We start from the raw sequence: 11,771 nt of genomic DNA, 5'->3' as shown, positions 1-11,771 counted from the left end.
AGAATATCCACAGTAAACATTTTGGCATGCTTCCTTTCAGTCTCTTGTGCATACAGATTCTTTTGCCTCATAACTGGGATCATTTTTTATATAAGTTTGGTAGATAATACATTTTATGTGCCTGTTGAAAGAACAAATCATCATTGCTTTCTGAAAAATTGAGATTGTATTTTGTTAATTTCACATAAGCTTTTCATCTTTGGCAGCACTGCTTATATTTTTCTTCAGACGTTAAAAGCCAGTTTCGGCCGGGCGTGGTGGCTCAAGCCTGTAATCCCAGCACTTTGGGAGGCCGAGGCGGGCGGATCACGAGGTCAGGAGATCGAGACCCTCCTGGCTAACACGGTGAAACCCCGTCTCTACTAAAAATACAAAAAACTAGCCGGGCGCGGTGGCGGGCGCCTGTAGTCCCAGCTACTCGGAGGCTGAGGCGGGAGAATGGCGGGAACCCGGGAGGCGGAGCTTGCAGTGAGCCCAGATCGCGCCACTGCACTCCAGCCTGGGCGACACAGTGAGACTCGGTCTCAAAGAAAAAAAAAAAAGCCAGTTTCACTCACAAAGATGCCTTTTCTAAATTATTATATATAATTTTAAGCAGCATAAGATTACTTAACACATATGTCACTATTTGGAAGTAACAGTTAAGAGATTCATGAATAATCTTGGATGCCACTTAAAATTTTGTTTGGTACTTTTCTGTGATGATTGACTTGCTTCATAAAAAAGTGTTGGTTTAGATCTAAGCTGTCCAATACTGTAACCATTAGTCACATGGCTAAACATTTTAAATGCATTAAAATTAAAAATTCAGTTACTCAGTTGCACTAGCCACATTTCAGGTGCCCAGCAGCTACATAGGCTAGTGGTTAACATATTGACAGTGCAGATATAAAATATTTCCATCATCACAGAATGCTCTGTTGGACAATGCTGATTCAGTTGCTGTCACAAAAGAAAATGGTTTAGAGAACTAGGATGAGAAATGTTAGGAGAACAGAAGAAAGCACATCAAAAATTTAAATGATCTTAGGAAATCAATCAACTAGGATATTTCACTGAGGGTCAGAGAGATTCGTTGATTTTGTGATTCTAAATGTCCTACAATAAATGGAAGTGTGAAAGACTACCTAAACTAAAAATACAGCTTTTCAAATAAGGTGACTCGAAGTAGGTAGGTCTGTATCATAATAGCTGAAGCTGAGCCTAAATGACTCAAGAAGATGGCTGATTTAAGGAAGGTTGTTAAATCAGTTCTAAGAATCTATGGATTAATAATTTGAATTGAGAAAGTGAATTATAAGTAACATTTGGTATAGTGTATGGATATATATTTTTTCATTTTTTATTCCCGTTTGGCATTATGAAGTCTTCAGTGTAAAATACTATATAGTAACTTTTTCCTCTTGTGTACTACAGACCAAACTCAATACCTAAGGTAAAAGAGTAGAGCAAGCAAGGTAGAAGAGACAATACTGGGCAAACTAGTGAAGTTAAACTTGTTTAAGTGGGTAGCCTTTACTTAGATTCAGCCTTTTGTTGTAGGTCCCAGAATTATACCTCATGTGATAAATTACAAGTCTATGTTTATGCATAACATTAGACATAAACTTTTTACCATTTTATTTTTGTTTACATATTTGTTTAAAATCAGTGAATTTCTTGGCCAGGTTCAGATAACTGAAGGGCCTTTATAAGTAGTTTATATTGTTTAGACCCAAGGTATGCTGAAAACATAGTCTGGAGCATAATAGGAAATAACATCTTTCTAAAGACAGGCTTAGAAGTTCTAATCCAGTAACTTAAGATGTTCCCTTTGTGTGGTAACAGAGCTGATTGATACCTGTAAGAAAACATTGAGATAGTTCAATAGAAAAGATTGTTGGATCAAGTAGCAAACCTATCTATGATATATATTAGTCCTAGAAGTCTTAAGATGAAACTAAAGATTAAGGTAAAGTCCTTCAGTGTCTGTTAATCCTAAAAACTGTTTTATTTTGTTTCTTTATCCAGTTTGCTTCAAGGCTATAGCATAGATTGCTGATCCAAGAGTTCAACAGAGAATAGCCAGAATTATTTTAGAATAGAAGGCTAATATAATAGCTACACATTTTCTGATGGAATTTTCCTTTAGTGCAAGTGTTCAAACTCATCCAAGATAATTGTTTATATGACTGAAGTTTCATGCATAATACTGTTTGCAGCTTTGTAGTTAGTTTAGTATTCAGTACACAAATTAAGGTTAATAGCCTGAACTATACACCAAGTAGAACTGTTTGAAATTCTTGATAAGTAGAATTTGATTATAAGAAGAAACAGGTCTTGCTAACTTCTAATCAAGAGGGTAACATTGCCTTTGGTCTAAATGACTTAAAAACAAAATATATTTGCTGCTCTAAGTTGTGAGTTTTATAGGTAATCATATATTATAAAAAGTTTTTCATTTCCTACCTGGCTGCTAGGCTACCATTTACAGGTATAGCCAAGAAAACAGGGTATAGACCACCAACAACAAGACCTATCAGTCCACTCCGTGTTACGGTACAGGTTTCACAATCCAAATCACCTAGGAAATAAATTAGTTCTGGAAATGAAGGTTATGATAATCAAGCAAACATAATTTAAAGAATGTAAGATCCTCTTTTCTGTATCACAGATATTTTTCAGGCAATATATCAAATGTAATTCTACAAAGCATGATAAAAGGTATAATTACATCTATGAGTAACTTAAAATAGCTAGGAATGATTGATAAAACTATTTTAGGAAAAAAATTCTGTAATTTGTTCTGAACGTAGATATAATAATCTCGTGGTTTGGGCTGGTGCTAGCTTTCTGCACTTGTTTTTTATCAACAGACCCAGGCTAATATTTTCACTCAGTCTGTTCAATTCAATGGGCAATTCAGTCTGTTCAATTTAATTCAAATAGTTCAAACAATTTCTGTGATCTCCCTTGATCATAGAAATTGTTTCCACTGGTCATGGGAATTAAAATACTCATCCAATTTAAACAAATTTGGAGCAGCACTTAACAGAAAATAAAATTTAGATGGATTGGCTTCCCTAGCACCCATGGTAATATCTTTATTTGAAATCATTAAAAGATTTTGGCCGGGCGCGGTGGCTCAAGCCTGTAATCCCAAGCACTTTGGGAGGCCGAGGCGGGCAGATCACGAGGTCAGGAGATCAAGACCATCCTGGCTAACACGGTGAAACCCCGTCTACTAAAAAAAAATACAAAAAAACTAGCCGGGCAAGGTGGCGGGCGCCTGTAGTCCCAGCCACTCCGGAGGCTGAGGCAGTAGAATGGCTTAAACCCGGGAGGCGGAGCTTGCGGTAAGCTGAGATCTGGCCACTGCACTCCAGCCTGGGCCACAGAGCAAGACTCCGTCTCAAAAAAAAAAAAAAAAAAAAAAAAAGATTTTTTATGATTAACTATACTCAAAGCATTCAGCACACATGGTAAATTTTCAAAAGGAAATCAGTTCTCCATGTATTTGATAAACACTGTATATGCATTTAGTGCTTTAAGAGATTTACTATATAAAGAGTCATATTCTCATAAAAATATTTTCCCCCTTTAAGGAACTTCTCTATAAAATATAAATAAAAAATCTAAGGTAGCCAACATATTTATATATATTTGTATATATATAATATTTCCATATGATTTTCATATATATATCCATATATATATATGGATTTCCAAATATTTCTTACTCTAAATGAGCAATGAGAAAGATACGTTAGAAAAAGGAAAGTATTGCCAGGTACAGTGGCTCACGCCTGTAATCCCAGCACTTTGAGAGGCTGAGGCGGGTGGATCACCTGAGGTCAGGAGTTTGAGACCAGCCTGGCCAACATGGTGAAACCCTGCCTATACCAAAAATACAAAAAATTAGCCGGCCGTGGTGGTGGGCGCCTGTAATCACAGCTACTCAGGAGGCTGAGGCAGGAGAATTGCTTGAACCCAGGAGGTGGAAGTTGCAGTGAGCCAAGATTGCGCCAAGGCACTCCAACCTGGGCAACAACAGCAAAACTCCATCTCAAAGAAAAAGGAAAGTATTTAGAATTGCTGTATATGTGCGTCTTGGTTGGTAGACCATGCTAATATGAATTACTTGCCACAGAGAGGCTAGCAAGATTTAATCTTATCTAAACACTGCATTACAGCATATAGCTACCTAATATTAATAAGTATGGACTAAAGCTGCAAATAACATATACTAAGGCAAACTCTTTGGTGATAATGAAGTAGAATTTACCTGTATTCAAAGGAAAACTTACAAAACACCTGTAAGTTAAGTCTGTTGTAAGAAAAGGTATCCCTGCCATTGGCAAGCCAGCAGATATACGAGCCTTTGTCACATTCAAGATGCGTCGAAAAAGACTGTTTGCTATGAGGCCACAAAGAGCAGCATTTAATCCAACATAAACTGATCCATTTTCAAGTAGATTCCTGAAAGGGTGAGAAGAAAGAACTTTTTCTTTGGCTTTATTGTGTGTGTGAGCTTTCCTGATTCTGACACGTGTTACGGAACTTAATAGGATTTTGGGAATACACTAACTGGATATAACATGTATCCCTTATAGAAACAAAATCTTAAAAATTGCTTTATATATAGGTTTTTGCTCTTCTCCCAGCAGCCAGTGGGTGCCTCTCCTCTGAGCTCCCATAATACTTACCTCTCTAGCACAACACATTACAAGACAGTACTATCTTGTATAATCACTGATTTACATGTCAGGCTTCTACACTAGTCTTTAAACAACCAGAAGACAATGGATACAAAGATGTATTCAGCCTGACACAGATGATGTTCAATAATGTGGAGTTAATGTGTTTCCTTTCACTCTTCCCTGAAACATTAGTGTCAGGATTGGGAGTACTAACATTTAAGCAATACCCTATGCTAGGTACTTTATAATAACCCATTGATGAGAAATAAACTGATGTTTTGAGGTAGTGGTAGAACTTGATTTGAAGCCAAGGTTATGTATGAACTTTTAACCTATGTCCTATGCATTCTTTAGTTTTGGGAAAAAGTAATGCCTAACATGATTGCTGAATATTGAAAATATTGACTCCAAACTTTTCAGACTACTACTTAGCTTTTTTACTGCTTGCATTGCTATCTACAATACAGTCAATCTTAAAATTTCATTACTCTTAACTAGCCATAGTAGCCACACAGTACCCCCTCTTAACTTCTATGGCTTACACTCATCTAAAATAGCTTTTCTAGGAACTCTAAGCTTCCTAACATTGTATAAGGTATTACTTTTCTTATCTGACACTGCAGTCATGATGCCTATCATTGAGAACCCCACTGTATGCAGCAGACTCAGTGCTAAAGGCACAAAAAATTATCTTCTATCTTCAAGGTTAACATAGTTAAATATTACTGGAGAAGAAAGATATGTAAACTTGAGATATAACAGAAGTCTATGAAAATGCTCATGGTAGTACAAGACAGCGGCAGTTCAGGAACTTGAGGTACATAGGTAATAATTAGTGATGACAGCCTGGAGAAACTATCAACCACAAAAACCATGTAAATGTGAAAACCTGTGTTTTTTTGTGGGGGTTGGGGAAATAAAAATCTTGAACACTTCTTCTAAAATATTATTTCATCATAACAATCGTGAAATGTGTATTATCTCCATTTTAAATCCTAATGCTCAGGTAAATAATTTGCCTACATATATATAAAATACATAAAAAATACATATATACATATGTTATATATAAGTCCATTTGTTTACAAGTATGTTACATATACAAATAAATAAAAAGTAGTACAAGTGAAATCTGCATAGCAAACTTTGCTCTCCTAACCAGATTTTTCCCATAGCTAAAGTCAAAATTTTTAATTAAAAATTAGCACAGGCCAGGCACGGGTGGCTCAAGCCTGTAATCCCAGCACTTTGGGAGGCTGAGACGGATCACGAGGTCAGGAGATCGAGGCCATCCTGGCTAACACGGTGAAACCCCGTCTCTATTAAAAAATACAAAAAACTAGCCTGGCGTGGTGGAAGCCTGTAGTCTCAGCTACTAGAGGGCTGAGGCAGGAGAATGGCGTGAACCCGGGAGGCGGAGCTTGCGGTGAGCTGAGATCTGGCCACTGCACTCCAGCCTGGGTGACAGAGCGAGATTCCGTCTCAAAAAAAAAAAAAAAAAAAAAAAAACAAAATTGTTACCTAGCAGCCCCTTGCCAGTTTTCCAAAAAAGTACCTATACCAACTAAAAACTCATGATTTTGATAAGACATAACACAAGAAATAGACATGAAGTAGCCCAAGTTTAACAAACGACAAACATGTACGTGAAAGTATTTCTGTAGATCAGAAAATGAAGTTTTTGATATTAAGAAAGCTCCATATACTGGAGGACATGCCAAGTAACTGTTAAATACCTGATTAATAATCCAAGAAGAAATAAAGATTCAAACTTAGCAGATAAAATGGGAATGAAGAGAAAAAATAGGAACAAGGCGAAGATAACAGGACACTGTCATCTGCCCAGTTTAGATGCCAATGATTGCAAGCATTTATTGCTTCTAAACTAAATTTTACTTTGCAGTTCCATATATTCTTTCTAATTTGGTAAAGAACCCAGTGACAGCCTACTTTCTTTTCTTGAAAGTTGCCACCATCTACTCTTTTTTGAGACAGTCTTGCTCTGTAGCCCAGGCGGGAGTGCAGTGGCATGATCTCAGCTCACTGCAGCATCCGCCTCCCAGGTTCAAACTATTCTCGTGCCTCAGCTTCTCCAGTGGCTAGGACTACAGGCACGCGCCCCCACACCTGGCTAATTTTTGTATTTTTAGTGGAGACAGGGTTTTGCCATGTTGGCCAGGCTAGTCTTCTCCTGACCTCAAGTGATCAGCCCGCCTCCGCCTCCCAAAGTGCTGGGATTACAGATGTGAGCCAGCAGGTGTCACACTATTACAGGTGTGACTCTTCTTTTGTCAGTCTTTCTCACTTTCGCTATCTTGCTGGCCTGGAAACATGGACATAGTTCCTTTTTTGCTTTAAAAGTTTTTGTTACCTCAGGAAAACAACTAGAAGAAGGGGGTGGAGTTGGAGGGTGGGGATGGGGGTGAAAGAGCTTTTAAAATCTCACCAAGTTCTTACTACTAGCCTTTTTTTTTTTCTTCCCCTCAGAGATCCTTGTTCTGAACACTACTGGGCTTGATTTATAGGTTCTCCCTGATTAAGATGATAAGTGGCAGCAAGATGGGGATTTGTTCTGTTTTTATTCCTGAAGATAGCAAGATTATGCTTCCAGAATGTATTTTAAATCCATCCTCTTTTCATCGCAACTGTCACCACCCCTACCATCTCCACTCACTAGGATTACCATGCTGGTTTTTCTACTGGTCTTTGTATTTCCTTTCTTTCCTATCTCAAATCTGCTTTACAAAAAGCAGCTGGAATGTTCTTTAGAAATGCTAACATCATTCCCCTGCTCAAAACTATTCTTGGTCCTTATGCCCACTTCCTTAGTACTTCAGTAACAATGGTTACTCAAGTACCACAAGCCTTGGCTATCTTGTGGCTAGGCATATGCCATTCCCTCTACTTAAGACACTGTCCCTCTCTCCTTCCCAGGCGGCTGCTTTTCATCCTTTTATATTCAGAGAGACCCTCTTGACTGTCAACAAAGTGTAAGACATTTTGTGGAAGTACACAGTAGCTGCCTGGCAAAGATCAGTATGTTCCCTATATTGGTTTTTCTCTTTAATAATATCTTTTTTTTTGGAGACAGAGTCTTGCTCTTGTCACCCAGATGAGTGTAGTGGCGTGATCTCGGCTCACTGCGACCTCTGCCTCCTGGGTTCAAGCGATTCTCCTGCCTCAGCCTCCCGAGGAGCTGGGATTACAGGCGCCCGCCACCACGCCCAGCTAATTTTTGTACTTTTAGTAGAGATGGGGTTTCACCATGTTGGCCAGGCTGGTCTGAACTCCTGACTTCAGGTGATCCACCTACCTTGGCCTCCCAAAGTGCTGGGATTACAGGCATGAGCCACCACGCCTGGCCCTCTAATAATATCTTAAAGATCTTTAGCCATGATCCTATTTCTCTGACATTCTCTATCTTGCTATGTGTATTCTATGGTACTCTTAGACTGGTAAGCATACTGACAGAATGAACTGGAAACCAAAGACATTTTAAAAGTTATTTTAAAGTTTTGTTATTTAAATGGTCCGTAAATGTTTACATTTTACTAATCTCCAAGCCTAATGGAAAAACTCAAAATATTGTACAGTTAGATATGTCCAAAGACATGAGTTCCAGCCTCAACTTCCACAATTAGCTACGTGATATTGAGCAAAATGGTTAAACGCTCTCATCCAGGCAAGAAAAGGGCAATTTCCTCCTGACATTCCGTGTTGTTTATACTCAAACCAGATGAATTTGAGATAATGAATCAATGGTGAAAATCCACCTGATAAAAGGTATTTTTAAATTAAGAAGGGATCTTACCTTTCTGCCTCTGGAAGCTGGTTAATTTTTCTGAATATATCAACAATTATGTTTTCCTTGGTATTACTGGATTTATGATTTTCCATTTTGAGCCTTAAAAAACATGAAGATATCATTTCTCAAGAATTTATAGGAAGAATTTTAAAAACCTTCTGAAGACTAAAAATAATACTGTAGAGCTAATGTGAAAAAAATTGCATATATGTTATATAAAAAAAAATCTAAGTGAAACAAAAACCAGAACATGAAAAGCAACACATAAAGCTTTTAGGAAATACAGAATATCTTCATAATCCTTGAAACTATTTCCTAAACAATTCACAAATAGCACCAAACATAAAAGACATAAAACTAACAGTACTGAGGTTAAGAGCCTACGGTTATCAATATATACCATAAAGATAAGCTAGTGGGGAGAAAATGCAATACAACTGACAAAAGAGTAGTTAGTACCCAGAACATACATGGAACTACGTATCAACACGAAAAAGGTAAGCAGCCCTATGGAAAAACTGACAAAATATTTGAACAGGCACTTCACAAAAAGTTAAACAGCCAATAAACATGAAAATATGCTCACCTTCATTATAATCAGGGGAACAACCCACAGTGAGATACCAATAGGTACCCATAGGTTAGCTAAAATTAAAATCTGACAATTCCAATTATTGGCAAGAACGTGGGGTAGCTAAAACTACATTCTGTGTACAGAATGTGGGGTAGCTTTACCCAAACTGTACAGTCACTTTGGGAAAGAATTTGGTATTATTTAGCAGGTAGAAGACACACATACCTAGCAATTTCATTTCTAGGTATACCCGAGATCAGGGCTCAGCAAACTTTAAAGGGCCAGATGTAAATATGGTAGGCTTTGCAGGTAACATACAGCTTTTGTTGAATATTTGTTTTTTAAAAAACTCTATAAAAACATAAAAATCATTCTTAGCTGGGTGGCTGTACATAGGCAAGCTATAGGCTGCATATGGCCTACATGCCAATAGTTTGTTGATGTCTGTACTAGTTAGGGTGAAAATGTCAAAATTAAGGGAATAGTGAATGATGAGTTTTAAATTAAAGATTTGGCTCATTAAACAAGTTTCAGGGTAACAGTTAAGAAAAACAAAGGCTGGGCGCAGTGGCTCACGCCTGCAATCCCAGCACCTTGGGAGGCCAAGGCAGACGGATTACCTGAGGTCAGGAGTTCAAGACCAGCCTGGCCAATATGGTGAAACTCCCTCTCTTCTAAAAATACAAAAATTAGGCCCAGTGGCAGCTGCCTGTAATCCCAGGTATTCAGGAGGCTGAGGCTGGAGAATCTCTTGAACCTGGGAGGTGGAGGTTGCAGTGAGCCGAGATCTTGTCACTGCGCTCCAGCCTGGGTGAGAGGGCGAGACTCCGTCTCAAAAAAAAAAAAAAAAAAAAAAAAATTCAGGGATAAAAACAAAGGAAAACATGGTTTTATGAAACCAGATTTTCTCATTTATTTCCTACAACATTACAGGCGCTCGTTTATTTATTGCTACCTGTTTTATATCGATAAGAGGTCATTTGGAAATGTTGAGTACATTGACATTCCATATCTCTAGACTTAAAGTTAACCTAGTAAGGACAATGCAGCTTAGAAATTTAGGTGTAGGTTTCTGGTAGTCAAATTTTTGAGGGCCTTGGCTACAATAATGATAAGACACAATCCCCACTGTATAGGAGCTCTGAATGATTTTGTGTATGGGGTGGTGGAATATATATAAATCAAATTCAGTATGTATATATTGTACTGAGCAGTATATACATATATATGAAATGTATGTGTAATATGTCAGAAATAAAAGAAGTGATTTCCCCAACATATTCTGCCCAATGGTATCACTACTTTTCTCTGCATATTGGTGAGGTTCCAAGTCCTGTGAAATACCCATTTCTACACTGTGTTTCTAGTCACCCTTAATTCAGTAGAAGTCCTGACTGGGCAGCCCCTGTGGGCATTTTGTCTCCGATATTAATAACAAATACCTATCAAAGACAACGCCGCCTGTAAAAACTACAAATATTTCGAAAGATTTTTGTGTTACCTATCTCATGTCATTCTTGGGAGAGCTCTGAGAGATAGGCAATGTGGGGCCTATCTGAGAGACAGGTAAAGTGGGGCCTCTGAAAATTAAATTTGGCCGTGGTCACCTTGTAAATTGACAGTAAACCTGGGATTAAATTCATCTAAGGCGGCCAGGCGCGGTGGCTCAAGCCTGTAATCCCAGCACTTTGGGAGGCCGAGACGGGCGGATCACGAGGTCAGGAGATCGAGACCATCCTGACTAACACGGTGAAACCCCGTCTCTACTAAAAAATACAAAAAACTAGCCGGGCGAGGTGGTGGGCGCCTGTAGTCCCAGCTACTCGGGAGGCTGAGGCAGGAGAATGGCGTAAACCCGGGAGGCGGAGCTTGCAGTGAGCTGAGATCCGGCCACTGCACTCCAGCCTGGGCGACAGAGCGAGACTCCGTCTCAAAAAAAAAAAAAAAAAAAAATTCATCTAAGGTATTTTTCCCTTCTGTTGGGTTAATTTAAATATAAGGTCTTTCCTTCTAGAGTGCAAAGTGAAGAGAGCACCAAAGGGCCAACTACACTTCTACTTGCTCTCATTTACGCGCAGCGCTGCTGGTAGCTAGCGTGGCACCGCGCCCTGCTTCTCTTGACACCGGGACATTTATTTCACCCCCTCCCCCGTAATACCAGTACCTTATGCTCTCCTCCCAGCAGCCTGCGGGTGCCTCCTCAGTTCTTCCTCAGCCACGCCGGGGGTCACTGCCGCCTTTGCTCAAATTGCCTGGGCGCAGCCATCTTTGGCTGACTCGTGACGCGGCCTGGGCGGGCGCCGGGTCGCGGCTGCTGATTGGACTGCGGGACGGACATTGCGTCCAGGAGCTGCTTTGGGCCGAGAAGCTTCCGGCCCTAGGAGGTGCAGGACAGCTAAGCGTTGAGGTTTGTTTGCCTGGCATAGAGTGTGCTCATTTCACCTACTCTTGCCTCCCGGGACAGAGCTTGTACAAATTGTGACATTTCGAGATATAAGTTGGGTGACCCTCAGCCTCTTACATTGAAAACATACCTCGGGCATATTAACTTCCTGGTCAGTAGAGCCTACTTACGTTGTTGGCATGGCGTAAATGAAAACTGCACAGCTCTTGGCATAGGATAGCTACTCAGGTTAAAAATAAGTCAAAGAGGAACTATTTCTTGGCTCTCTCGGTTTTCTACTCTCTCTCGGAAGTTAAGCTCCCTGTGCCA

At 39.4% G+C, this 11,771-nt stretch overlaps 1 protein-coding gene across 2 annotated transcripts; it reads right to left on the bottom strand.

The window, feature by feature from the left end:
* Window positions 1-1,603: 1,603 nt before the first annotated feature.
* TMEM126A (transmembrane protein 126A) lies at window positions 1,604-11,388 on the bottom strand. Of its 2 annotated transcripts, XM_033205007.1 has the most exons (5): window positions 11,223-11,388; window positions 8,491-8,583; window positions 4,265-4,458; window positions 2,449-2,563; window positions 1,604-1,840 (listed from the first exon to the last, which is right to left on the bottom strand). In XM_033205007.1, the coding sequence occupies exons 2-5, from the start codon at window positions 8,574-8,576 to the stop codon at window positions 1,648-1,650; spliced, it is 588 nt and encodes a 195-aa protein (XP_033060898.1). In that variant the 5' UTR covers window positions 8,577-8,583; window positions 11,223-11,388; the 3' UTR covers window positions 1,604-1,647. The 2 variants fall into 2 exon arrangements, with proteins under 2 accessions (XP_033060898.1, XP_033060899.1); XM_033205008.1 differs by lacking the exon at window positions 8,491-8,583.
* Between the last annotated feature and the right edge of the window lie 383 nt (window positions 11,389-11,771).

The sequence above is a fragment of the Trachypithecus francoisi genome, unplaced genomic scaffold (genome assembly GCF_009764315.1).
Source record: "Trachypithecus francoisi isolate TF-2019V2 unplaced genomic scaffold, Tfra_2.0 Lachesis_group8, whole genome shotgun sequence".
NCBI classification, from domain to species: domain Eukaryota; kingdom Metazoa; phylum Chordata; class Mammalia; order Primates; family Cercopithecidae; genus Trachypithecus; species Trachypithecus francoisi.
The sequence above is the reverse complement of the archived record's forward strand: the minus strand, read 5'-3'. Positions and strand labels throughout refer to the sequence as shown.

Coding starts and splice junctions, on each gene's coding strand:
- TMEM126A (XM_033205007.1), bottom strand. CDS start 8,576: ATGGAAAATCATAAATCCAGTAATACCAAGGAAAACATAATTGTTGAT. Junction 2,564..4,264: donor AAGTTTTCCTTTGAATACAG/GTAAATTCTACT, acceptor TTTATTTCCTAG/GTGATTTGGATTGTGAAACC. Junction 1,841..2,448: donor AATGGTAGCCTAGCAGCCAG/GTAGGAAATGAA, acceptor GTTTTCTTACAG/GTATCAATCAGCTCTGTTAC.